The sequence below is a fragment of the Tachyglossus aculeatus genome, chromosome 10, assembly GCF_015852505.1.
Source record: "Tachyglossus aculeatus isolate mTacAcu1 chromosome 10, mTacAcu1.pri, whole genome shotgun sequence".
NCBI classification, from domain to species: domain Eukaryota; kingdom Metazoa; phylum Chordata; class Mammalia; order Monotremata; family Tachyglossidae; genus Tachyglossus; species Tachyglossus aculeatus.
The window spans coordinates 55,646,949-55,674,821 of NC_052075.1; the positions used below are offsets into that span (position 1 = coordinate 55,646,949).

Here is a 27,873-nt window from a genome sequence, read left to right on the forward strand (position 1 = left end):
AGTGGTGGGGACCGGTCCTGGGCCTGCTCAGGTGAGTCCCAGACTGAGCCCCTTCCTTCCTCTCCCCCTCCTCCCCCTCTCCATCCCCCCCATCTTACCTCCTCCCCTTCCCCACAGCACCTGTATATATGTTTGTACATATTTATTACTCTATTTTATTTAATTATTTTACTTGTACCTATCTATTCTATTGATTTTATTTTGTTAGTATGTTTGGTTTTGTTCTCTGTCTCCCCCTTTTAGACTGTGAGCCCACTGTTGGGTAGGGACTGTCTCTAGATGTTGCCAATTTGTACCTCCCAAGCGCTTAGTCCAGTGTCCTGCACACAGTAAGCGCTCAATCAATACGATTGATGATGATGATGATGATGCCCACCGACCCCTTTCGGGACACCTTTGGAGGGGACACGAGTGGCAGTTCTCATCCCAGCTCCCCCACTGGTCTGCTTTGTGAATTTGGGCTTGTCACTTCGCTTCTCTGGGCCTCAGTGACTTCATCTGTAAAATGGGGATTGAGGCTGGGAGCCCCATGTGGGACAGGCACTGGGTCCAGCCCGATTTGGTGGTAGCCACCCCAGCGCTTAGTGCAGTGTCTGGCACAGAGTAAGCGCTTAATATGCCATTATCATTATTGTCACTTTGCTTCTTTGGGTCTTAGTGACCTCATCTGTAAAATGGGGATTGAGGCTGGGAGCCCCATGGGGTAAAGGGACTGGGTCCAGCCCGATTTGGTGGTAGTCACCCCAGCTCTTAGTGCAATGTCTGACACGTAGCCAGTGTCTGGCACGGAGTAAGCGCTTAATATGCTATTATTATTATTGTCATTTTGCTTCTCTGGGCCTCAGTGACCTCATCTGTAAAATGGGGATTGAGGCTGGGAGCCCCATGTGGGACAGGGACTGGGTGCAGCCCGATTTGGTTGTAGCCACCTCAGCGCTTAGTGCAGCATCTGGAACGTAGCCAGTGTCTGGCACAGAGTAAGCGCTTAATATGCTATTATTATTACTGTCACTTTGCTTCTCTGGGCCTCAGTGACCTCATCTGTAAAATGGGGATTGAGGCTGGGAGCCCCATAGGGGACAGGGACTGGGTCCAGCCCGATTTGGTTGGAGCCATCCCAGAGATTAGTGCAGTGCCTGGCACGGAGTAAGCGCTTAATATGCTATAGTTATTAATGCCACTTTGCTTCTCTGGGCCTTAGTGACCTCATCTGTAAAATGGGGATTGAGGCTGGGAGCCCCATAGGGGACAGGGACTGGGTCCAGCCCGATTTGGTGGTAGTCACCCCAGCTCTTAGTGCAATGTCTGGCACGTAGCCAGTGTCTGGCACGGAGTAAGCGCTTAATATGCTATTATTATTATTGTCATTTTGCTTCTGTGGGTCTCAGTGACATCATCTGTAAAATGGGGATTGAGGCTGGGAGCCCCATGGGGGACAGGGACTGGGTGCAGCCCGATTTGGTTGTAGCCACCTCAGCGCTTAGTGCAGTGTCTGGAACATAGCCAGTGTCTGGCACGGAGTAAGCGCTTAATATGCTATTATTATTACTGTCACTTTGCTTCTCTGGGCCTTAGTGACCTCATCTGTAAAATGGGGATTGAGGCTGGGAGCCCCATAGGGGACAGGGACTGGGTCCAGCCCGATTTCGTTGTAGCCACCCCAGAGCTTAGTACAATGTCCAGCACGGAGTAAGCACTTAATATGCTATTATTATTATGTTGCCAACTTGTACTTCCCAAGCGCTTAGTACAGTGCTCTGCACACAGTAAGCGCTCAATAAATAAGATTGATTGATTGATTATTATTACAGTCACTTTGCTTCTCTGGACCTTAGTGACCTCATCTGTAAAATGGGGATTGAGGCTGGGAGCCCCATGGGGGACAGGGACTGGGTCCAGCCCGATTTGGTTGTAGCCACCCCAGCGCTTAGTGCGGTGTCTGGCACGGAGTAAGCGCTTAATATGCTATTATTATTATTGTCACTTTGCTTATTTGGGCCTCAGTGACCTCATCTGTAAAATGGGGATTGAGGCTGGGAGCCCCATGGGGGACAGGGATTGGGTCCAGCCCGATTTGGTTGGAGCCACCTCAGCGCTTAGTGCAGTGTCTGGAACGTAGCCAGTGTCTGGCACGGAGTAAGTGCTTAATATGCTATTATTATTACTGTCATTTTGCTTCTCTGAGCCTCAGTTCCCACATCTGTAAAATGGGGACTGAGGCTGGGAGCCCCATGGGGGACAGGGACTGGGCCCAGCCCGATTTGGTTGTAGCCACCCCAGCGCTTAGTGCGGTGTCTGGCACGGAGTAAGCGCTTAATATGCTATTATTATTACTGTCACTTTGCTTCTCTGAGCCTCAGTTCCCACATCTGTAAAATGGGGATTGAGGCTGGGAGCCCCATGGGGGACGGGGACTGGGTCCAGCCCGATTTGGTTGGAGCCATCCCAGAGATTAGTGCAGTGTCTGGAACGTAGCCAGTGTCTGGCATGGAGTAAGCGCTTAATATACTATTATTATTATTATTACTGTCACTTTGCTTCTCTGGGCCTTAGTGACCTCATCTGTAAAATGGGGATTGCGGCTGGGAGCCCCATGGGGGACAGGGACTGGGTCCAGCCGGATTTGGTAGTAGCCACCCCAGTGCTTAATGCAATGTCTGGCACGTAGCCAGTGGCTGGCACGGAGTAAGCACTTAATATGCTATTATTATTACTGTCACTTTGCTTCTCTGGGCCTCAGTGACCTCATCTGTAAAATGGGGATTGAGGCTGGAGCCCCATGGGGGACAGGGACTGGGTCCAGCCCGATTTGGTTGGAGCCATCCCAGAGCTTAGTGCAGTGTCTGGCATGGAGTAAGCACTTAATATGCTATTATTATTACTGTCACTTTGCTTCCCTGGGCCTCAGTGACCTCATCTGGAAAATGGGGATTGAGGCTGGGAGCCCCATGGGGGAGAGGGACTGGGTCCAGCCCGATTTGGTTGAGCCACCCCAGCGCTTAGCTCAGTGTCTGGCACAGAGTAAGCGCTTAACAAATGCCATTAAGTCACTTTGCTTCTCTGTGCCTCAGTTACCTCATCTGTAAAATGGGGATTGAGGCTGGGAGCCCCATGTGGAACAGGGACTGGGTCCAACTCGATTTGCTTGTATTCACCCCAGCGCTTAGTACAGTGCCTGGCACACAGTAAGCACATAATAAATAACATCATTATTATTGTTATTACTCCTCTCTGCATCCTGTTTGGGTGGATGCACGCCCTCGGGGGGTGACCTCCTCCCCTCTCCGACTTCTCCCTCTAGACTATAAGCTCGTTTTGGGCAGGGAACGTGTCTGTTCATTGTTGTATTGTACCCTCCCAAGCGCTTAGTACAGTGCTCTGCACACAGTAAGCGCTCAGTAAATATGATTGACTAACTGACTTCTCTAGGAGGACTTTATGGTATGCGTTAAGTGCTCACTAAATGCCAGGCTCTGTACTAAGCGCTGGGGTGGATACAAACAAGTCGGGTTGGACGCAGTCCATAGGGCTCACAGTCTTAATCCCCATTTTCCAGGTGCAGTAACTGAGGCCCAGAGAAGTGAAATGATTTAACCAAGGTCACACAGCAGGCAAGCGGCAGAGTCGGGATTAGAACCCATGACCCTTTGACTCCCAGGGCTCTATCCACTAGGTCATGCCCTCTGAGCAGAGTGAGCAGAGGGTGTCTCGGGTTCGTCTCAATCAGTGGTATTTTGTTGAGAGTTTATCATGTGCAGAGCACTGTACTAAGCGCTTGGGAGGGGACACTGTAACAGAGTTGGTAGACATGTTCCCTGTCCATTAACAGAAGCATTAGCAGAAGCATTAGAGAAGCAGCGTGGCTCAGTGGAAAGAGCCCGGGCTTTGGAGTCAGAGGTCATGGGTTCAAATTCCCGCTCCGCCAATTGTCAGCTGTGTGACTTTGGGCAAGTCACTTAACTTCTCTGTGCCTCAGTGACCTCATCTGTAAAATGGGGATTAAGACTGTGAGCCCCCCCGATGGACAACCTGATCACCTTGTAACCTCCCCAGTGCTTAGAACAGTGCTTTGCACATAGTAAGCGCTTAATAAATGCCATTATTGCTATTATTAACATGTTTCTAGACTGTGAGCCCTTTGTTGGCTGTATTTGCTGCCGAATTGTACTTTCCAAGCACTTAGTAATAATAATTATAATAATGGCATTTATTCAGCGCTTACTATGAGCAAAGCACTGTTCTAAGCGCTAGGCTTGGCACACAGTAGGCGCTCAATAAATACGATTGATTGAATGAACAGAGGGGCCTGTGGGGGCTAGTGGGGTATAGGTGGGAGAAGAGACATTTTTCCACAGGGGAATCCTGCAATGGGTGGGCTTCCTGGCAAAGTGGAGGGGGCTATGTCTTGACTTGTCTTCTCCCCCTCATCCCCCTCTCCATCCCCCCCATCTTACCTCCTTCCCTTCCCCACAGCACCTGTATATATGTATATATGTTTGTACATATTTATTACTCTATTTATTCATTTTACTTGTACATATCTATTCTATTTATTTTATTTTGTTAGTATGTTTGGTTTTGTTCTCTGTCTCCCCCTTTTAGACTGTGAACCCACTGTTGGTTAGGGACTGTCTCTATATGTTGCCAACTTGTACTTCCCAAGTGCTTAGTACAGTGCTCTGCACACAGTAAGTGCTCAGTAAATACAATTGATTGATTGACTTTCCCTTCCTTAAAGACACTGCAGCTGAGGGGGGTGGGGATGGTGGGGTCATCTTGTGAGTGGAATGTGATGTGTACACAAGATGACAACAATCCCCATTTCCCCCCCACCCCCATCCCCACCTGCTGTGTGACCTTAGGCAAGTCACTTCACTTCTCTGAGTCTGTTACCTCATCTGTAAAATGGGCATTAAGATTGTGAGCCCCATGTGGGAGAGGGACTGTGTCCAACCTCATTAACTTGTACGTGCCCCAGAACTTAGAACAGTGTTTGGCACATACTGAGCGCTTAACAAGTACCATAATTATTAGTAGGCCTATTATGGAGATTAAGAGGGTGAGCTCCTTGTGGGACTCTGTCCCACTTGATGAATTTGTATAATAATACTGGTATTTGTTAAGCGCTTCCTATGTGCCAAGCACTAGTGATTAGAACAGTGCTTGGCACATAGTAATCGCTTAACAATAATAATTATTATGATAACATTTGTTAAGCGCTTACTATGTGCGAAGCACTGTTCTAAGCGCTGAGGGGATACAGGGTGATCAGGTTGTCCCACGTGGGGCTCGCAGTCTTCATCTCCATTTTACAGATGAGGAAACTGAGGCACAGAGAAGTGACTTTGGGCAAGTCACACAGCTGACAAGTGGTGGAGCTGGGATTCAGCTCCACCACTGACTCCCAAGCCCGGGCTCTTTCCACTGAGCCACGCTGCTTATCATTATTATTATTTAACCCTCCTCTCCCATAAGAGCATATTTCAGCCCCCTCGAGACTGCAAGCTCGTGGGCAGGGAAAATTCATTCATTCATTCCATCGTATTTATTGAGCGCTTACTGTGTGCAGAGTACTGTGCTAAGCGCTTGGAAAGTACAATTTGGCAACATATAGAGACAGTCCCTACCCAACAATGGGCTCACTGTCCCCTCGTCCCCCTCTCCATCCCCTCCAATCCTACCGCCTTCCCTTCCCCACAGCAGCTGTATAAATGTATATATTTTTGTACATATTTATTACTCTATTTATTTTACTTGTACATATCTATTCTATTTATTTTATCTTGTTAGTATGTTTGGTTTTGTTCTCTGTCTCCCCCTTTTAGACTGTGAGCCCACTGTTGGGTAGGAACTGTCTCTATATGTTGCCAATTTGTACTTCCCAAGCGCTTAGTACAGTGCTCTGCACATAGTAAGCGCTCAATAAATACGATTGATGATGATGAAGGGGGAGATGGACAGCAAACAAAGCGTGTCTATCAATTCTGTCATATTGTATGCTTCCAAGCCCTTAGAGTGCCTTGTGCACAGGAAGCGCTCAGTAGATACCATTGACTAATTGGATGTTCTCACAGCAGCCCTGCACTCTCTCTCGACCCCCTCCCAACGACCGGTAAAATGCCTCTTGGCTCCCTGAAAAGCTAATCATCATCACCATCATCAATCGTATTTATTGAGCGCTTACTATGTGCAGAGCACTGTACTAAGCGCTTGGGAAGTACAAATTGGCAACATCTAGAGACGGTCCCTACCCAACAGTGGGCTCACAGTCTAAAAGGGGAAGACAGAGAACCAAACCAAACATACTAACAACCACGGTGGCATCCTTAAGTGCGGCGGGCGAGGGTCTCCCCGCAGTTGGAGCCGCGATGGTCTGTGTCAGCAAAGCAGAGGCAGCCGGCCTCCTGGCTGGGCGCCTGAAATTAAACTGGGGGCTCAGAGCAATCACGTCGAGATGAGACTCCTGCCTCGTGATGCTCAATCTCTCCCCCGGGTCCGGGGGGTGGGGGGAGCCTGTGAAATACCGCCTGCATCCCCAAGCGCTTACTACAGTGCTCTGCACACAACCGTGAGCCTGCTGTTGAGTAGGGACGGTCTCTAGATGTTGCCAACTTGGACTTCCCAAGCGCTTAGTCCAGTGCTCTGCACACAGTAAGCGCTCAATAATGTATCTATGTTTGTACGTATTTATTACTCTATTTTACTTGTATGTGTTTATTCTATTTTATTTTGTTAATACGTTTTGTTCTCTGTCTCCCCCTTCTAGACTGTGAGCCCGCTGTTGGGTAGGGACCGTCTCTAGATGTTGCCAACTTGGACTTCCCAAGCATTCACTACAGTGCTGTGCACACAGTAAGCGCTCAATAATGTATCTATGTATGTATTTATTACTCTATTTTACTTGTACATGTTTATTCTATTTTAGTTTGTTAATATGTTTTGTTTTGTTCTCTGTCTCCCCCTTCTAGACTGTGAGCCCGCTGTTGGGTAGGGACCGTCTCTAGATGTTGCCAACTTGGACTTCCCAAGCGCTCACTACAGTGCTCTGCACACAGTAAGCGCTCAATAATGTATCTATGTACGTAGTTATTACTCTATTTTACTTGTACATATTTATTCTATCTTATTTTGTTAATATGCTTAGTTTTGTCGTCCGTCTCCCCCTTCTAGACCGTGAGCCCACTGTTGGGTAGGGACTGTCTCTAGATGTTGCCAACTTGGACTTCCCAAGCGCTTAGTACAGTGCTCTGCACACAGTAAGCGCTCAATAAATACGATTGATTGATTGATTGATCCCCTTCTGGGTCTCCCCATCAGCGACTGAGATCTCGCCGTAGTGAAACGTGGCAGCTGTTTGCAGCTGCCCAGCAATGCAATTTTGTTTGTGTTTCCTTCCAAGCGAAATGATGCCAGGGAGGGGTGCGGGGGGAAGCGGGGAGGAGATGCTGACAAGAGAGACTTTAAGACCGTTTCGAACTGATACTGCAGAGGTGGGCAAAATTGAATTTGGGCCAGGCTTCAGGGTTAATTCTGATGTAGAGAGATTTCCGCCACCTATAAATAATTCCTGAGAGTCTCGTTTTCGGGAGAAAGTTAATAATAATAATAAAAAGAGAGAGCGATGGTCCCGCGGCTAGCCAAGAGAGGGGAATTTCATTTTGCGCTAATGTTATTTGGATTTCTTTAGGAAAGCCTGTGGAAGATGAAGTGCTAATTCTCGCGGGGCCTCCCCTGACCCTTAAAGCCTCAACTTGGCCAGTTTATGTTGGCCAGTGTGACTGGGCCTGATTGTGTTGTTTGTTCAGCAACTACCCAGGCTAATTGTGGGTGGGTGGGTGAGGGGGTGATGGGGACCCCAAGGATTTGGAAAGGAGGGGGTCCTAGCGGAGGGAAAGGACCTGACAGATGGGCTCGCAAGCCTATAAGTCATTACAACGGCATTTGTTAAGTACTCGCTCTGTGCCAAGCATTGTACTTAGTGCTGGGTTAGATTGAAGATAATCAAGATAGACCCGTGGGCTGCGTTGAGGAGGAGGGAGGTCAGGTATTTATAAATGGTGTCTCGTGCCCTCCCCTTAGACTGCTTCATACTGTCTTCTTCCTTCTCCATCCCTTCCTTGAAATCTACTTTTTTGGTATGCCTTTTAAAAATAGCTTTCCTATTTTTGTAAGGTTGGGTGGAAAAATGTACCGTGGGCAGGTTCTCACATTCTCCTTAGCCTAGAGGGAGCTGGGAGTGCGGGCTGAGTAATGGCCAGCAGATGAATACCAGTAATTATAGTATTTAAGTGCTTACTGTGTGCCAGGCACTTCTACTAAGCGCTGGGGTGGATACAAGCAAATCGGGTTGGACACAGGCCCTGTCCCATGTGGGGCTCTCAGTCTCAATCCCCATTTTACAGATGAGGTCACTGAGGCACAGGGAAGCGAAATGACTTATCCAAGGTCACACAGCCGACAAGTGGCGGAGCTGGGATTAGAACTCTTGACCTTCGGGCTTCCAGACGTAGGCTCTATCCGCTCCGCAAAGGGATGGCATTGTTAGACGACTGAGAGGGATTGGTTGGGCTGGAGGGAGCAGGTGGGTCAAAATTTAGAAGGCTCGGGGGGCCACTTTGTGGGGTGATTAAGATATTTCAATCAATCAATCAATTTACTGAGTGCTTACTGTGTGCAGAGCACTGTACTAAGCGCTTGGGAAGTACGAGTTGGCAGCATATAGAGACAGTCCCTACCGAACAGTGGGCTCACAGTCTAAAAGGGGGAGACAAAGAACAAAACCAAACATATTAACAAAATAAAATAGAATAGATATGTACAAGTAAAATAAATAGAGTAATAAATATGTACAAACATATATACATACATACAGGTGCTGTGGGGTAGGGAAGGAGGTAAGATGGGGGGGATGGAGAGGGGGGTGAGGGGGAGAGGAAGGAGGGGGCTCAGTCTGGGAAGGCCTCCTGGAGGAGGTGAGCTCTCAGTAGGGCCTTGAAGGGAGGAAGTGCTTATTATGTGCCGGGCACTGTACTAAGCACTGGGGTGGATACAGATTGAGTTGGACACAGTCCAGATGTAAACTCTGACGTGGACTGGCTCTGGGGAACTAATTTGTGCCCCAGGAGACTTTGAGAAACCAGTCTTTCCCCATCCGAGGTCTCCGGGCATTGACTTCCCACGAATAATAATAATAATGATGGCATTTATTAAGCGCTTACTATGTGCAAAGCACTGTTCTAAGCGCTGGGGAGGATACAAGGTGATCAGGTTGTCCCACGGGGGGCTCACAGTCTTCATCCCCATTTTCCAGATGAGGGTACTGAGGCCCAGAGTAGTGAAGTGACTTGCCCAAAGTCACACAGCTGACAATTGGCGGAACCGGGATTTGAACCCATGACCTCTGACTCCAAAGCCCGGGCTCTTTTCCATTGAGCCACGCTGCTTCTAATGCCCCTTCCAGATTAAACAGTCATCCCGGCTCCTGATAAAACCATCACCGTTGGATGCTCTGATGCTAAGCAGCGCCATCTGACCCCTGATTCCCCAGCGCTTAGCGCTTTTGTCCAAAAAACGCTATTCGGTCCCGGGAGCCACTGAGGGCCCAGGGCAGGCCTGGCACCTCTGAGGAAGGGGGCACAGCTTTTATGCGCTAAAAATGTGGATCCTTGTTCCTCTTGCTCTGCGGGTCTCCTGGGAAGGATCGTTTCTCATCCCACCCCTCCTCTCCTAGCGGGAGGTGAGTGGGCTGGGCCGGAACCCCGCTGCCCACAAGGTGAGGGAAGGCTACTGTGCCTGTGGTTGCCCTGGCAGTTCCTTCCGTGGGGGCATGGTGGGAAGCAGCCTGCCCTCAGAAATGTTGGCCTGGTTTAGCCACTCAGGGGGCCACCGCCCCAGCCAAAGATTGATAACAGGCCCCTTTCTAGCTGGTGACCTGCCCACCTAGATGCTTTTCTAGGGCTGGCAGCGGCCCTGTCGCCTCGGGCACTTGCTCTTTCTCTTTTTTTTCCTCTCTTTCTCTCTCACACACACTCCCTCCCTTCCTCCCTCCTTCCTCACATCCAGAGGACAATTACTCTCCCCACCCCCTTCTTCAAAGCCTTATTGAAGGCCCATCTCCTCCAAGAGGCTTTCCCAGATTAAACCCTCCTTTCCTCTTTCCCCTCTCCCTTCTGCGTCGCCCTGACTCGCTCCCTTAATTCATCCCCCCTCCCAACTCCACAGCATCTATGTACATATCTGTCATTTATTTCTATTAATGTCTGTCTCCCTCTCTAAACTGTAAGCTCGTTGTGGGCAGGGAATGTGTCGGTTGTATTATATTGTATTCTCCCAAGCGCACAGTACTGTGTTCTGCGCAGAGCAGCGCTCAGTAAATGTAATTGACTCCCTCTCGACACTGGGACAGAAGGAGGAGGCCACACGATATACCGATCAGGTCATTGCGGATAGTAATCCATAGGCCAATCAATCAATCAATCGTATTTATTGAGCGTTTACTGTGTGCAGAGCACTGTTCTAAGCGCTTGGGAAGTACAAGTTGGCAACATATAGAGACAGTCCCTACCCAACAGTGGGCTCACAGTCTAGAAGGGGGAGACGGAGAACCAAACCAAACATATTAACAAAATAAAATAAATATAATAGAATTAGATATGTACAAGTACAATATGTACAATAAGGCCACAGTGGAGCTTCCTCTTGGCACGCCCCGTACCTCTAGTCTTTGGCATCCGGGCCCACAACCCTGTTGCCTCAGCGGCGTCTGACTAGTGCAGGAGTTGGCTTTCGGGCTAGTAGCCTGGTGGGGGTCTGCCCTTCTCCTCTGCCTGCCCCCCCCCCCCTTTTTTGATGGCATTTATTAAGCGCTTACTATGTGCAAAGCACTGTTCTAAGCGCTGGGGAGGTTACAAGGTGATCAGGTTGTCCCACGAGGGGCTGACAGTCTTCATCCCCATTTGCCAGATGAGGTAACTGAGGCACAGAGAAGTGAAGTGACTTGCCCAAAGTCACACAGCTGACAGTTGGCGGAGCCGGGATTTGAACCCATGAACTCTAACTCCAAAGCCCGGGCTCTCTTCCACCGAGCCACCCCCTTGCTGTCCAACTCCTGGTATTGTAGTTAAATCAGCTTCGGCCCCAGCACGTCTCTGGCTTCTGGTCCTGCCCGTCCGGATGACCGCCTTGGAAGCCAAAGCTGCCCGGTCACTAAGCCCAAACAAAAATCCCGGGAATACCAGTCCTTCAATCGGAGGGTAGAGAATGCCATTTAATGGCTCTTGCCTTATCCTCTAGACTGTAAGCTTGTTGTGGGCAGGGAACGTGTCTACCAACTCTTGTGCTCTCCCAAGTGCTCTGCACACAGTAAGCGCTCGATAAATCATCATCATCATCAATCGTATTTATTGAGCGCTTACTATGTGCAGAGCACTGTACTAAGCGCTTGGGAAGTACAAATTGGCGACATATAGAGACAGTCCCTACCCAACAGTGGGCTCACAGTCTAAAAGGGGGAGACAGAGACCAAACATACTAACAAAATAAAATAAATAGAATAGATATGTACAAATAAATTAAATAAATAAATAGAGTAAAAAAATATGTACAAACATATATACATATATACAGGTGCTGTGGGGAAGGGAGGGAGGTAAGATGGGGGGATGGAGAGGGGGACGAGGGGGAGAGGAAGGAAGGGGAAGGATAAATATGGATTGAATAATCCCTGCAGGGCTCGTGAACTCTAGACTGTCATCTCCTTGTGATCAAGGAATGTGTCTATGAATTCTGGTGTGTTGTGCTCTTCCAACCACTTAGTAATAATAATAATAATAATAATGATGATGGCATTTGTTAAGCGTTTACTATGTGCCAAGCACTGTTCTAAGCGCTGGGGGGGGATACAAGGTAATCAGGTTGCCCCACATGGGGCTCACAGTCTTCACCCCCATTTTACAGATGAGGTAACTGAGGCGCAGAGAAGTTAAGTAACTTGCCCAAAGTCACACAGCTGCCAAGTGGCAGAGCTGGGATGAGAACCCACGACCTCTGACTCCTAAGTCCTTGCTCTTTCCACCAAGCCACGCTGCTTCACATACAGAGTACAGTGCCGTGCACACAGTAAGCACTCAATAAACGTCATCGATTGACCCCTGCGGGGCTCGTGAACTCTAGTCTCCCAAGCGCTTAGTACAGTGCTCGGCATACAGTAAGCGTTCAATAAATACAAATGATTGATGGATCAGGGAGAGAACAGGACACTACCCCCCCCCGAAAGCAAGAGCCCTTTAAAACCACTCTGAAAGGAACGCCCCGGGCACATCCCGGGGTTGGGTGGTCGTCTCTCAAACAGGGGCTCCCACCAGCTGGATGGACTGAGGTGTAAGGAAGGTTAAGCCTCCTGTTTGGTGCCTTGGATCTCTTTTTCTGTCTGTAACTTGGCCTCAACCGGCCCGATGAGGTGCAGGACGGGTGTGGAAAAGGGCATCCTCAGATACCTGGGAACAGGTACCCATCTTTTTTTTTCCCTCCGCCCTTCCGCCACCGAAGGCGGTGAACCGTGTCTTTGATGCCAGGACGTGGCACAGCGTAATCCTTCTCCTAGACTTAGTATCAATTTATTAGGCACAGCCTCCCCCCTCCCCCCAATGCAGTCCAGCAGTGAGCCCTGCAGTACAGAAATAATTCTTGCACTGCTGAGCCGGCGGTTTCCCACTCAATCACCCGTGTGACGTCACTGGCACCGCTCGCTGAAAGGAATGTGCTGACCATGTCCTGCATCTTAAGAGCCGGCTTGCCCCCCAAACCCGGGGAGGGCGGCTGAAGTGAAATGAAATGCGAAGCTCTTAAAGAACACTAAAAGTTGCCCCCTGCCCCCCACCCCAACAAGTCTCCCACGATGAAGAGGAGAAGCGTGACCTCAGCCCGGCAGGCTTACATGCCCCACTTTCACAATTCCCTGGTGATCGATCGGTGGACTCAATCGGGGATCCGTGCTTCTGGGGGCGGCTGACAGTTGCCGGGGGCGACCATGAAAGCCCCCACAATCATTTCTGAAGGGGCTGCGTTACAGCCCAAAGCTGAAACAAAGCAGGGGGGGGGGTGAGGACCTCCACTCACACTGTGGGGGTCCGCCAGGTACTCTGGTGATGGGAGGAGCCCCTGTCTGTCCTGGGCTGGCACTGGGTATCGTGGCAGGGGAGGGGAAGAGGGTGGCATGCGGGTGTGTGTGTATGTGTGTTCAGGAGGCAGGGGGGAGCTGAGCCATGATGTGCGTCTGATTTGTTGGCAGGAAGATGGAGACGGCAATGCTGAATCTGCGGAATCTGTTTGAGCAGCTCGTGCGCCAGGCGGAGATACTCAATGAGGGGAATGAACTCCGTAAGTCGCCCCGCGACGCAGTCCAGGGCCGCGGGGCGGACGCGGAGCCGGGTTGGCTCTCGTCGGAGCCGACGCAGTCCGGGACCGGGCTCTGGTGGCCCCGGGAGGCGCCCCGGGAAGACCTTGGCGTCTGTGGCACTGCTCTTGGCCGGCCCTGACTCTCTGAGCAGGCAGTCTGGTCGGGCTTGGCTCTGGGTGGGCCCTCGGGACATCGAGGGTGGCAGCCCTCGATCCCTGCACCGTTCAGTGGGCAGGGCTGACCTCTCCTCCCACCCTGGGCCACTGTACAGCAGTCATAGGCTAACCTCGTCCCCATCCTTGCTGCCCCCCTCTTCCTTTCCTCCCCCCGCCCTGGTACTTCTGTTTGGGTGTCACGGCCCTGGGAGAGCAGAGTCTTTGAGGTAAATAATAATAATAATGATGGCATTTATTAAGCTCTTACTATGTGCAAAGCACTGTTCTAAGCACTGGGGAGGTTACAAGGTGATCAGGTTGCCCCATGGGGGGCTCACAGTCTTCACCCCCATTTTACAGATAGGGAACTGAGGCTCAGAGAAGTGAAGTGACTTGCCCAAAGTCACACAGCTGACATGACCTCTTACTCCAAAGCCTGGGCTCTTTTCCACTGAGCCACGCTGCTTCTCAATCAGTCAGTCAGTGGTATTGAGTGCTTACTGTGTGCAGAACACTGTACTAAGCGCTTGGGGAAAGTCCAATGCAACAGAGTAGCAGTGTCTGGAGTGGAAATGCTGCAGGATCTAAAAGTCCGGGAGATGAGGTCAGCAGTGAATAGAGCCTAGCCTGGGAGCTGGAAGGACATGAGTTCTAATTCTGGCTCTGCCACTTTGCTGCTGCTGCTGCTGTGTGACCTTGGGCAAGTCACTTCACTTCTCTGTGCCTCAGTGACCTCATCTGGAAAAAGGGGATTAAGAGTGTGAGCCCAATGTGGGACAGGGACTGTGTCCAACCCGATTTAGTTGTATCACCCCTGTGCTTAGTACAGTGCCTGGCACATAGGAAGTGCTTAACAAAACCACCATTATTATTACTACTACTACTATTATTATTATTATTATTGGAATAATAAACCATTCCTTCCTTTATCTCCCTGCCCGTGAGGATGTGCCAGTGTGGCCCAAACCTAGTTTAGCACCTGGAGCTGGGAGCAAGTGGGACTGGAAAATAGATTCAGGTTGAAGAGGAAACGGAGAGGCAGCTCGGAGAACCGCGTCCTTTGACCATTCCCACCTTCCGGAAAGCCAGGGTGACCCTACTTGTCCGCTCATCCCAGGGATATGACCCAGTCCTGGCCTCTCGGACCAGCCTCAGGGAGAGCCCTGGACGCCCCTGGGATCTGCTCTTGACGGGCCCACCCTTGTCTGCCCACCCTTTGGGGCTGTGCTAAACATTTTCAGCAAATTGGCTCTTTATTTTCAAATCAATATTTGTACGATTATCTCCCCAAACGGAATTGCGGGTCCAGTCACCTGGACTGTTAATCTACGGCCCCCGGGGCAGATCCCTGCCGTTTCTGCCGAGTCCCCCGACGCCCATCTTCCGGCCAAAGCCGTCCTGGTGTGTGACGGCGGCCTGTCTTCGGTGAGGGTGGCGACCTGGAGGCCTCGATCGGGTTTTCACCCTCTTCCCCCTCACCCCGTCTTCCCCACCAGAGTTCATCCAGCTGGCCAAGAACTTCGAGGATTTCCGCAGGAAGTGGCAGAGGACGGAGCTCGAGCTGGGCAAGTACAAGGACCTGCTGATGAAGGCGGAGACGGAGCGTAGCGCCCTGGACGTGAAGCTGAAACACGCCCGCAACCAGGTGGACGTGGAGATCAAAAGGCGGCAGCGGGCCGAGGCCGACTGCGAGAAACTGGTGGGAGCCGACCCCTCTCCCCACAGACGATGGGATGGAGGTTGGGGGGCTGTCCTTTGGGGGGCAAGGGTAGCTCTGGGTGGGTGGGGGAAATAATAATAATAATGATGGCATTTGTTAAGCGCTTACTATGTGCAAAGCACTGTTCTAAGTGCTGGGGACTTTACAAGGTGATCGGTTGTCCCACGGGGGGCTCACAGTCAATCCCCATTTTCCAGATGAGGTAACAGGCCCAGAGAAGTTAAGTGACTTGTCCAAAGTCACACAGCTGACCGGGATTTGAACCCCTGACCATTGACTGCCCTTGCTCTTCTTACTGAGCCACACTGCTTCTCTATGGTTATTGCAGGTTATTCTGGCCCTGGGGGTGGTTTGGAGGCAGGCCCTCTGAGCGGTTCAGATTCGACATGTCCTATCCCCTAACAGGGACTGATTTGGGGAGGGCTGCAAACCCCTGGGGGGCCTGATCCATCGTGGAGAGGCCACAGCCAAGCCCCATTACCTGGTTCCACTTCTCCCTCCTAGCCCTGATTCCCTTCTAGCTCCTCTCGTTCCACCACGCAGGCAGGTGGGCTTCCGCTCTGGTCAGTACTAGTTGCCCCGGGAAGATGGCTCTGAGGTGTCAGCTCAAAGAGCCGTGTTTTGGGCACCACCCCGGTCCTCCCCACCTCAGAGGATCACCGGGCCAGGCAGGAGGCACAGCTGCCACCTGGGCTGGATGGGAATCGATACGTCCCCGGGGTCGCCATGCTCCCGTTGGCACGATGCCTCATCCTCCCGTCCCCCAGCCGACCCCGACTCTCTCTTTCCCTCCTCAGGAGCGGCAGATTCAGCTGATCCGGGAGCTGCTCATGTGTGATGGGGCTTGCAGCATCCAGCTGAGCGAGGAGCAGAAGTCGGCCTTGGCGTTCCTCAACCGGAGCCAGCCTCCCCGTGGGAGCACCAGCAACAAAAGGTGGGCTAGTGGGTGGGGGCGGGGAGGTCCCCGCCAGAGTCCAGAGGCAGACGGGCCCGCTTGCCCCACCCCTGGGCTAATGGCTAAAATTAGCCCCCAGATGGGCGGCTTCGACTGACCGTCACGGAGAGCCAGGTTGGCTCTTTGGACTGGGCTTGGTGTCCGGCCTCTTACCGACCAGCTGAGGTCAGGGACATTTGGGGATGTGTCCGGTATATTGTTACATTGGACTCTCCCAAGTGCTTACTATAATGCTCTGCACACAGTAAGCGCTCAATAAATTCAGTTGACGCACTGGGTGCCTTCGGGTCCCCAGAGGCCCCAGCTGGCTGAAAGGTTGGCCCATCGTCACATCCCGTGAAATGGACCAAACTGGAAATTGTGACGAGCCCTTTCTTCCCTCTGCTAGGGTACTTTTTTAATTTTTTTTTTAGGGTATTTTTTAAGCGCTTACTATGTGCCAAGCACTGAACTCAATAGAGAAGCAGCGTGGCTCAGTGGAAAGAGCACGGGCTTTGGAGTCAGAGGTCATGGGTTCAAATCCCGGCTCTGCCAATTGTCAGCTGTGTGACTTTGGGCAAGTCACTTCACTTCTCTGTGCCTTTTACCTCATCTGTACAATGGGGATTGACTGTGAACCCCTGTGGGACAACCTGATCACCTTGTAACCTCCCCAGCGCTTAGAGCAGTGCCTTGCACATAGTAAGCGCTTAATAACTGCCATCATCATCATCATCACCACTAAGCGCTGGGGTAGATGCAAGTTAATCAGATTAGATACAGTCCCTGATCCACACAGCGCTCAGAGTCTTAATCCCCATTGTTACAGATGAGGTAACTGAGGCACAGAGAACTGAAGTGGCTTGCCCAGGGTCACACAGCAGAGAAGTGGTGCAGCCGGGATGAGAACCCAGTCCTTCCGACTCCCGGGCCCGTGTTCTATCCACCGGGCCACACTGAGGAAGGGCAACGCCTTCGCCCGTGGCTCGTGTGCCCGTCCTGGCTCCCCTCCCATCCCTCCTCTCCCCGGCTAAGGCAATCCCAAGGAGTGTGGGGCTTTCACCTTCAGCTGACCCCGTGACTAACACGCTCTCGCCTCCCTGCCTTCCAGACTGTCCACCATCGACGAGTCGGGCTCCATCCTCTCCGACATCAGCTTTGACAAGACTGATGAATCGCTGGTAATGAAGCTTAGATCTCCCGGGACGATCTGTGGCCCTCCCTCCCTCTCTCCGGCGTATCGTCTGTCTGGCGGCGGGTTCTGAGAGATTTTTCTTCCCTACTCTCACAGTGGGTAGGGGCGGGGCCCAGGGGCCGCCTCCTTGATGCTCTGTCTTGGTGGATGAGGAGGGCCAACCCTGTGGGTTTGTAGGGGTTCATTCCGGATGAATGGTTTGCGGGTTAAAGTAACCGTTGGCAACATGGTGGTCTCTCCCCGCTGCATGGGGAGGGGGATGCCAGGCTAGTCTTAGGGCCTCAATCCCTCCTCATAAGTTTTGACAGAGCACTGGACTAAACACCTGGGCTTGTACAATAAAATAGACAATCTTTGCCCATAAGGAGTTTTCCCTCTAGTGGGCCTGACACTCTTTCTGCGGTGGGACAGGGAAATAAGTCTCCCAGGCACCTGCGATGGACAGGGCCCCATTCCTAATGCTTCCTGGTCAAAGGATGAATAATGATAATAATAATGGCATTTATTAAGTGCTTACTATGTACAAAGCACTGTTCTAAGCGCAGGGGAGGAACAAGGTGATCAGGTTGTCCCATGGGGGGCTCACAGTCTTCATCCCCATCTTACAGATGAAGTAACTGAGGCCCAGAGAAGTTACGTGACTTGCCCCAAGTCACACAGCTGACAAGGAACACCCCACAACCCCCTCATGATACGTTCTGACAGGCCTGGGTGAGGGATTGCAGATGGCTTGAGGCAAACCATCATCGCTAATGCAAGATCAACTCCAGCCCACGTCCTGCTGGCTGCAGGACCCGCCCTTTCGCCATTGGTGGGCTGCGCCTCGCTCCAACCTCTGAAGGAGCAAAGGGGCCAGAGAAAGTGCTTGACTATCCTTCCGGGCAGGTGCACGTCGATTCGGGCCTGGCACGTCAGACTGCCCCGACCCCTGATGTAGGTTTGGGCTGTGAGGATCCCATCGGCCTCAGGACCTGGGCTTAGGTCGGAGATGTAGAATATCGCCAAGCTAAGAGACCTTATGTGTGTGTAGCTTGGCCACTGCGGCCGTGGTCCAAATTGGAATAATTATAATAATTATTATAATTATAGTATTTGTCAAGGGCTTACTACTACTACTAATAATGTTGGTATTAAGTGCTTACTACGTGCCAAGCACTGTTCTAAGCGCTGGGTAAATACAAGGTAATCAGGTTGTCCCACGTGGGGCTCTCAGTATTAATCCCCATTTTACAGGTGAAGAACTGAGGCACAGAGAAGTGAAGTGACTTGTCCAAAGACATACAGCTGATATGTGAGGGAGCCAGGATTAGAACCCATGACCTCTGGCTCCCAAGCCCGGGCTCTTACCACTAAGCCACGCTGCTCCTCTATGTGCCAAGCACTGAACTAGATGCCAGAGTAGCTACGATCGTGCTTACTGTATGCAGAGCACCGTACCAAGAGCTTGGGAGAATACGGTATAACTGATGAGCTTGTATCTGCCCCATTGCTTAGAACAGTGCTTGGCACTTAGTGCTTAACAAATTAGTATTATTATTATTAAAACTGTTGTCACCCTCAGGACTGGGACTCCTCTCTGGGGAAGACTTTGAAGCTGAAGAAGAGAGAGAAGAGGGTATGTGAGGGAGTGTTTTGGGGAGTCCCCTGGGAGGGTGGACTCCTGTCTTAGCCTTTGGTGTGTTAATTATCCCTGAGGGGTTAGAGGTGCATAATTGTCCCCTGATGATGAAGATGGGCCTTTTCAGGGTGTCCCAACCCTTGTGTTCTGGGAAATCTAATCTCTCTTATCTCACCGACATCTGTGCAAGAGACTTTGCACAAAGAAATCTCAATGGGAGAAAGTTACAAAGTGGCTGTGTGTGTTTTTTTGTGTTTTTTGGGGTGAACATACATTTCTCACCGGGGTTACCCCCCCAACATTCCTGACGCTTTCCTACCAACGTCCCCGAGTTCTTGGGTCATTTCTGTGTGAAGGCAGAGTGAGCTTCCTGTTAAGGAAAGGGCCTAACCTGGTCTCTGGGCTGTCACTTGGATAGAGATCTGAAATCTGGGGTGAGTCACTTTGACCCTCATTCCCAGTGTTCTATTTTCCCCACCCTTCTCCCCCTTCCTCCCCCCATGGCAGCGTTCCAACAGCCGACAGTTTATCGAAGGCCCACCGGGACCCGCGAAGAAAAACCGGTCTATTGGTTCCACGTTGGATCAGGTGAGCCTGTTGATGCTGGGAGACCTGGAAACTGGACCCCATTAGAAACCCGGGTGTTGGCTGTGGACGGGCCTGGAGGCTGGATCGGGCCTGAGGGGAGGGGTCTTCCGCAGATGGCCTCACCTCATGGCTGGGAATTGCTGGGAAGGCGCTTAGATCTACGGGAATGGATGCAGTAAGCCGGGGGTTGTTGCCGAGACCAATGCAACAGCATCCTTTTGGGCAGGGGGCATCCAGAATTGAGAGCCTGGAAGGCTGCAAACCGGGACTCACAGGGCTGTGGAGGTCCGCTCCCCTTTTCCCCCAGGGATGCTCCGGGGGCTTCTGTGCTCACCCCCATCTCATCTCTCCCCTTTCCAGGGGAATGAATCCATTGTGGCCAAAACCACAGTCACGGTCCCCAGCGACGGCGGCCCCATTGAGGCGGTGTCCACCATCGAGACTGTGCCCTACTGGACCAGGAGCCGGAGGAAATCGGGTAGGAGGGGCCGGCCGCGGTGAAGAAGGGGCTCGGAGCGGGGCTGGGGTGTGGCTGAGCCCCCTGGGCACCAAGGTTCAAAGCCGAAGGGGTGTCGGCGGGGTAGATGGGCGGTCGGCTGCTCCGGCCTCGCCTGTCCACGTGGGCTGTAACCTTCTGAGGGCGAAGCGTGTACCGTCAGGAGTTGATGAGCGGCTTGGATGGTGTGGCGAAGGGGACGGTCAGTTGTGGGGAAACGGCAACTCGCTTCCTTGGGAAGGAGCCCAGCCAGCCGTGGCGTTGGAGAGGGCAAACTGCGAAACTGCTCCGGCTGGGCAGGAAGAGAGGGGCGACCAGAGGCCAGGAAGGGCTACAAGATGGCCAACCCCCATCAGGGATGGATGGGGGTGAATCAGGAGAGGACACTTATGTATTTCTATTAATGTCTGTCTCCCCCTCTAGATTGTAAGCTCGTTGTGGGCAGGCAATGTGTCTGTTATACTGTTCTACTGGACTCTCTTGAGCACTTAGTACAGTGCTCTGCACACAGTAAGCACTCAATAAATACCATTGACTGACTGAGGACACTCTGTAGCCGGCAGTGGGGTGGCCGAGTCGGTCGGTATTTATTGAGCGCTTACTGTGTGCGGTGCACTGTACGAAGCATTGGGAGAGGACGATGCGGCTGAGCCCCGAGGTAAGCAGACACGCAAGGAGGCCTCAGCTTCCAACCCTGGATCGAGAGCTGGTAGTTTCGAGACCCGGGGCGGTTGCCCTCCTGTGATGCAGCCGTAGCCCGGGTTAACCCTCGGCCCCGTAGTGCCCGCTACCCGCGGAGGGCAGGAACAAGAGCACCGCGCCCGACTTGTCTCTCGTCCCAGGCGCCCTGCAGCCCTGGAGCAGCGACTCCACCCTGGGCAGCCGCCAGCCTGAGTCCAGACCTGAGACGGAGAGCTCGGGGACCCCCCAGAGCACCGGGGGCATCCGCCTGCACGAGTTCGTCTCCAAGACGGTGAGGGCCGCCGCCGCCGGGAAGCTGGGGCGGGGTCGCTCTCAATCAATCAATCAATCAATCAATCTTATTTATTGAGCGCTTACTGTGTGCAGAGCACTGTACTAAGCGCTTGGGAAGTACAAGTTGGCAACATATAGAGACGGTCCCTACCCAACAGTGGGCTCACAGTCTAGAAGGGGGAGACAGAGAACAAAACAAAACATATTAACAAAATAAAATAAATAATAGAGTAATAAATACGTACATACATATATACATATATACAGGTGCTGTGGGGAAGGGAAGGAGGTAAGGCGGGGGGGATGGAGAGGGGGAGGAAGGGGAGAGGAAGGAGGGGGCTCAGTCTGGGAAGGCCTCCTGGAGGAGGTGAGCTCTCAGTAGGGCCTTGAAGGGAGGAAGAGAGCTCTCCTCTTCCTCCCCCACCGCCAACGGCGAGGGAGGTCCGTGAGCCTCTCTGCGGCGCTGACCGGCCTCCGCTTCGTCCCCAGGTTATCAAACCGGAATCCTGCGTGCCCTGCGGAAAGCGGATCAAGTTTGGGAAAATGTCCCTGAAGTGCCGGGACTGCAGAGTGGTGACCCATCCGGAATGCCGGGAACGCTGCCCCCTGCCCTGCATTCCCACACTGCTGGGCACCCCTGTCCGCATCGGAGAGGTGGGCCCCCCCACCCCCAATCCCATCCCGTCTCTATCGGTGACGAGATAATAATAATGACATTTGTTAAGCGCTTACTATGTACAAAGCACTTTTCTAAGCTCTGGGGAAGTTACAAGGTGATCAGGTTGTCCCATGGGGGGCTCACAGTCTTAATCTCCATTTTACAGATGAGGTAACTGAGGCACAGTGAAGTGACTTAATAATAATAATGATGGCATTTATTAAGCGCTTATGTGCAAAGCACTGTTCTAAGCGCTGGGGAGGTTACAAGATCAGGTGGTCCCACAGGGGGCTCACAGTCTTAATCCCCATTTTACAGTTGAGGTAACTGAGGCACAGAGAAGTGACTTGCTCAAAGTCATACAGCTAAGTGGCGGGGCTGGGATTTGAACCCATGACCTCTGACTCCAAAGCTCTTGCCACTGAGCCACGCTGCTTCTTGTGAAGTGAGATGAAGTCACACCACAGGCCCGGGAGCACAGAGACCCAAACCCCACGTCTCCTTGCTCCGACCAAGGGCCTTTGGGGTGGGCAGCTTCCCTGATAGGCTCCGGCCGAGGGGTCAAAGCCCCCTGCCTCCCACAAGAGGCTGCCTAGGCCCCTTTACACTTCTCCAGAAAGTTGGGTCTGATGCCCTCTTTGCCCACCCCCTGCCCAGGTCCTTCTGAGGAGCGATCTTCGCCTCAGGCGTGGGGTTGGGAGGGTGGCATCTGCCAGGCATCTCGAGAGATGCTGAGCAAACCAGGCATATGCCAGGCACTCATTTATAGAGCCGTTAGATCTCCCGGCTCCTTGGTGGCAATCAGTCCTCCGCAACCGTATTCAGCTTAATTAGACTTTTAATTGTTATAGAGCTGCTCCCCAGTCAGGGAAGCTTGGCAGAGCTGCCACTGCTCCCGTCCTTTCCACAAGTCCCGCTGAAGCAGCATGGCACAGTGGCTAGAGCACGGGCTTGGGAGTCAGAAGGTCATGGGTTCTAATCCTGATCTGCCACTTGTCTGCTGTGTGAGCTTGGGCAAGTCATTTCGCTTCTTTGGGGCTCAGTTACCTCATCTGGAAAATGGGGATGGAGACCGTGAGCCCCACGTGCGACAGGGACTGCGTCTAACTCGATTTGCTTGTATCCACCCCGGAGCTTAGTACAGCGCCTGGCACATAGTAAGAGCTTAACAAATATCATTATTATTCCTCCCTGGGCTCACAGGTGGTGGTGGGGCTGGGGGGTCCCCTTCTTCAGTCAGTGGCCCTGAGGCACCATTAAGTCTCGTTTCCGGGGCAGGTAGCTTTCAATCTCCTTCCCTAGATGGTCAGGGTCCCATTTCTGTTTCACCCCTTCCTACCCTGTCGAAGCAACCGTGCACTAGATCTTCCGACATTGCATCCTGTTCCCTCTGGGTAAAGGCGACATGCCGGAAGACAGTTCCCGAATGGTGCTCTTCCTCCTTCCCCCTCCTCTCACTAGACTGTAATCTCCTCAAGGGCAGGGCTCGTACAATAATAATAATAATTGTGGTATTTAAGTACAGACATTACCAGACACGGTGCGAAGTGCTGGGGTATATACGCGAGCAAATCGGGTTGGACAGAGTCCCTGTCCCAAGTGGGGTTCACAATCTTCATCCCCATTTTACAGATGAAGAAAAAGAGGGATGGAGAAGTGAAGTGGCATGCCCAAGGTCACCCCCTTGGGAAGAGCTGGGATTAAAACCCAGGTCTTTCTGGCTGCCAGGCCCATGCTCTATCCACTATACAATGCTGCTTCTCTAACAACTCTTTCGCGTAGTAATAATAATAATAATAATGATGGCATTTATTAAGCGCTTACTATGTTCAAAGCACTGTTCTAAGAGGTGGGGAGGTTACAAGGTGATCAGGTTGTCCCACGGAGGGCTCACAGGCTTAATCCCCATTTTACAGATGAGGTACCTGAGGCACAGAGAAGTTAAGTGACTTGCCCAAAGTCACACAACTGACAATTGGCAAAGTCGGGGTTTGAACCCATGACCTCTGACTCCAAAGCCTGTGATGATGATGATATTTGTTAAGTGCTTACTATGTTCAAAGCACTGTTCTAAGTGCTGGGGAGGTTACAAGGTGATCAGGTTGTCCCACGGAGGGCCCACAGTTTTAATCCCCATTTTACAGATGAGGTAACTGAGGCACAGAGAAGTTAAGTGACTTGCCCAGAGTCACACAGCTGACAATTGGCGGAGCCGGGATTTGAACCCATGACCTCCGACTCCAAAGCCCGTGCTCTTTTCCCCTGAGCCATGCTGCTTCTCTCCTAAGCTCTCTCCACACCCAATAAGCAAACAGTAAATACCGTTGATTCGATTGTTCCAATCTAGGTGGTGGGAGACAGTCTTGAGAGACCTCTCGGGGGGGTCCCCCAAAAAGACATCTGATCCACCAATCAGTCACGCTGAGGGCTGCCCGTGGACGTACGTGAGGGAGAGGGAAGTAGAGCAGAGGTAGTCATGGGCCCTGCCCTTGAGAGGCTTCTGCTCTAGCAGGGGAGACGGACAGTACAGGTCGATGTGCAGATTGGAGGGAGGTGGGCGCGTAGAAGAGAGAGTGACTAAGTAGTAGGTGCCCGAGGGCAGACGGGGGGCACTAACATCACCCCCATACCTCCCTGCAGGGCACTCTGGCCGACTTCGTATCCGTCACATCTCCCATGATCCCCTCCATCATCGTGCACTGCGTGAACGAGATCGAGCAACGGGGGCTGACGGAGGTGAGGCGGAGAGGGGAGTTCGCGAGGGCGGGTGGGCGGCCGGGGGACTGGGAGCCGGCGGCCCCTCAGACGGACGGCCTTCCCTCCCGCAGACGGGCCTGTATCGCGTCTCGGGCTGCGACCGGACGGTCAAGGAGCTGAAGGAGAAGTTTCTCCGTGTGAAGACCGTGCCCCTGCTCAGCAAGGTGGATGACATCCACGCCATATGTGGCCTTCTCAAGGACTTCCTGAGGAACCTGAAAGAGCCCCTGCTGACCTTCCGGCTGAACCGCACCTTCATGGAGGCGGCAGGTGAGGCGTCTTGAGGCCTGGTTCCCCTTTAGCCCTCTGAACTGTGGGCGTGTGTACGGGGCGGGGAGGCGAGCACGGGCTTTGGAGTCAGAGGTCATGGGTTCGAATCCCGGCTCTGCCACATGTCTGCTGTGTGGCCTTGGGCAAGTCACTTAACTTCTCTGAGCCTCAGTTCCCTTATCTGTAAAATGGGGATTAAGACTGTAAGCCCCACATGGGACAACCTGATCACCTCGTATCCCTCCCAGCGCTTAGAACAGTGCTTTGCACATAGTAAGCACTTAACAAATGTCATCATCATCATCACAGGCTTTGGAGTCAGAGGTCATGGGTTCAAACCCCGACTTTGCCAATTGTCAGTTGTGTGTGTTGTCCCTCCCAGTGCTTAGAACAGTGCTTTGGACATAGTAAGCGCTTAACAAATGACATTATTATTATTACCACCCTGAGGATCCCCCCCCACCCCCGCCTCAAAAGAAGGGCGGTCTACCTGGAGGACCCCTACTCAAAAGAAGCAGTGCAGCTCCTTGGTAATGGCACCATTGTTACGAGGAGGGTGGTCTCAGCGTGGTGGTGACTGCCGCCCCCGCCCCCCCACCCCCGGCTCCGCCGCTGTCCTCAGAAGTTCCGGCTGCTAGTATTGAGCCACGGGTCAGCATCCTGCTCGTTAATGGCCCGGGGCCCGATGCAGTCATGAACCTCATCAAGGCTCCCCGTTCAGCTGAGCTTCGGCGTCAATAGCCCATAAGCCGGTTTCCTGGGAAGAGGAGCATGCCCTCTCCATGCTCTCACTCTTTTCCCTCCCCCACGCACCTCCTCACCCCATGCTAGAAATCTCGGATGAGGACAACAGCGTGGCGGCCATATACCAGGCCATCAGTGAGCTGCCCCAGGCTAACAGGGACACTCTGGCTTTCCTGATCATTCACCTGAAGAGGTGAGCGTGACGGCCGAGCCCCCACAGTCCCTGGCGGGAGGGAGTGCGGACTGGGCGTGGGAGGCTCCGGGCGGGGGGGCTGGCGGCCTGTCAGAGGTCAGTCCCGGGTCCTTCCGGCCTGTCTGGGCCTGTTCGGCTCTCTTGGGACGCCCTCGGTTTTCGGTGGACACCGGGAAAGGGGCAGGGGGAGGAGAGGAGGCACCTGCTGCATCACTGGTGGGGAGGGGGGCACCCCCCGAGTCTGTAGCGGCTTGGGAATGACCCCGGGAGAAGACCGACAGACTCTGAGGGCTCAACCCCTCCCCTTGTCCAGAGTGGCCCAAAGCCCGCACACTAAAATGGACATCGCCAACCTGGCCAAAGTCTTCGGCCCGACCATCGTGGCCCACGCGGTGCCCAATCCCGACCCCATGACCATCCTGCAGGACACCAAGCGGCAACCCAAGGTAGGCGGGCGGCTGGGGCGTCGGGGCCGGTGCCCCCTGCCTCCGAGCCGGGGCGGGCACCCAGGCTGGTGGCGGTGGTTGACGGGGGCTCGTTGTCAGGTGGTGGAGCGCCTGCTGGCACTGCCCTTGGAGTATTGGAGTCAGTTCATGATGGTGGAGCAGGAGAACGTCGACCCGATGCACGTCATCGAGAACTCCAATGCCTTCTCCACCCCGAAAACCCCAGACATTAAAGGTGAGGCACCGGAGGGACCCGGGCAAACTCAGCGTCCTGAGGGAGGGAGGGTCCTCGGCTTCCATGGCTCACCTCCCCAGCCAGGGGTCTCAAGCATGGGCTGAGTCCTGCCCTTCACGCCCGGGGAAGGTAGGAGGCCTGCTTGCCGAGGCCCACCCGCCTGTCTGATGCGCTGACCTCCTGTCCTAGTGAGCATCCTGGGCCCGCTGACCACTCCAGAGCAGCAGCTGCTCAAAACGCCTTCGTCCAGCTCCCTGTCGCAGAAAGTGCGCTCGACGCTCAGCAGGAACACCCCCAAGTGAGTGGCTTCAGGGGGCCGGGGAGGAGCTGGGCAGGGGGCACGGACCGACCCACGCTCACCTCTCACCCTGCCCCTCCGTTTCAGGTTTGGGAGCAAGAGCAAGTCGGCCACCAACTTGGGGCGCCAAGGCAACTTCTTCGCCTCCCCCATGCTCAAGTGACGCGGCTCCCCCGGCCTGCTCCCTACCCCATCGGCTCTGCCCCCTGGCCTCCTCGCCTTCCCCCAATCCTTTCCTCTCTTCCCCCTGACTTCTCACAAGTTCTCACTAAAACCTAACCCGTCTCTTCCCTCCGGGGGTGCGGTGACACCCCAGGTGAGGGGTCTCCGGGGGCCGGGGCCGCTGTCTTTACGTGGCTGACGGTAGGAGCTCAAGACCCCCGGGGCAAGCAGGAAGCCTGTCAGTTGCCACTGGCAGAGCTGGGCCCTGGCTTGGGAGCAAAGACGGGGAAACAAGGGAGGGAGGGACTGGGTTTTTGACTTCGGACTCGTCACATCCCCCTTCAAAGCGCCGGGAATCGAGTTTTGCGGGGGTCATTCTAGGAGTCCTGAAGAGCCACATAGAGGGGTGGGGTGGGAAAAGGAAGGGGAAGTGTCTTGGCATCTTAGTGACTTAGTAAATAGGCACCCAAGGCACGACAGTGTTCCGTGATGTGGAGCTGAACAATAGGGCTTTAGTGTGATGAAAACCAGCCGCTGGAGATGTGGTGTTGTTGGTGTATTTTCCTTTGATGGGGGAGAGTTTGCCTCTTTTTAAAAAAAAAATTTTTTTTTTTTATTAGGGCTCGGCACCTGCCTTGACCAATGGGATGTTTTTTTATGGGAATTCAGTGCGGCCTGACCAGGGAATCTAATCTAAGGAAGGGGGACCGGGCCCCTAAAAAACCGGTATCTACCTGCTCTTCCACCGCTCCCCCCAAAGCTGACCCCTTCCTTCCTTTTCGGCTTGTAAATGTGGCTCTTTCCCCACCCCCAACTTCACCGCTCCAGTGCTCCGCCGACTCCAGTCTGTATGACCCCCAGGCGGAGAGTAAACAACTAGTTCAGAAATGCGTGGAATGGTTTGTGCTGGCCTGATGGCTGTCTCCAAACACCCCCTTCAAATTCCTGGGCCTCCAAGTGTCCGGCTCCGTCCTCCGCCCTCATTCCTCTTCCCCATCCCCTCGCGTCCCCGTTCTTCCATCTCAAACGGATA

The 27,873-nt window shown here is 53.0% G+C and overlaps 1 protein-coding gene across 4 annotated transcripts; it reads left to right on the plus strand.

Moving 5' to 3' along the window:
- On the plus strand, nt 1-27,873 carry RACGAP1 (Rac GTPase activating protein 1). Of its 4 annotated transcripts, none has more exons than XM_038752607.1 (17): nt 1-31; nt 13,289-13,377; nt 15,048-15,250; nt 16,069-16,205; nt 17,317-17,386; nt 18,962-19,015; nt 19,526-19,606; nt 19,967-20,084; nt 20,945-21,075; nt 21,567-21,731; nt 24,376-24,471; nt 24,564-24,762; nt 25,594-25,699; nt 26,013-26,145; nt 26,245-26,380; nt 26,570-26,678; nt 26,766-27,873. In XM_038752607.1, the coding sequence occupies exons 2-17, from the start codon at nt 13,293-13,295 to the stop codon at nt 26,839-26,841; spliced, it is 1,899 nt and encodes a 632-aa protein (XP_038608535.1). In that variant the 5' UTR covers nt 1-31; nt 13,289-13,292; the 3' UTR covers nt 26,842-27,873. The 4 variants fall into 4 exon arrangements, with proteins under 4 accessions (XP_038608535.1, XP_038608536.1, XP_038608537.1 ...); XM_038752608.1 differs by having other exon boundaries at nt 3-31; nt 13,293-13,377; XM_038752609.1 differs by lacking the exon at nt 1-31 and adding an exon at nt 12,943-12,958.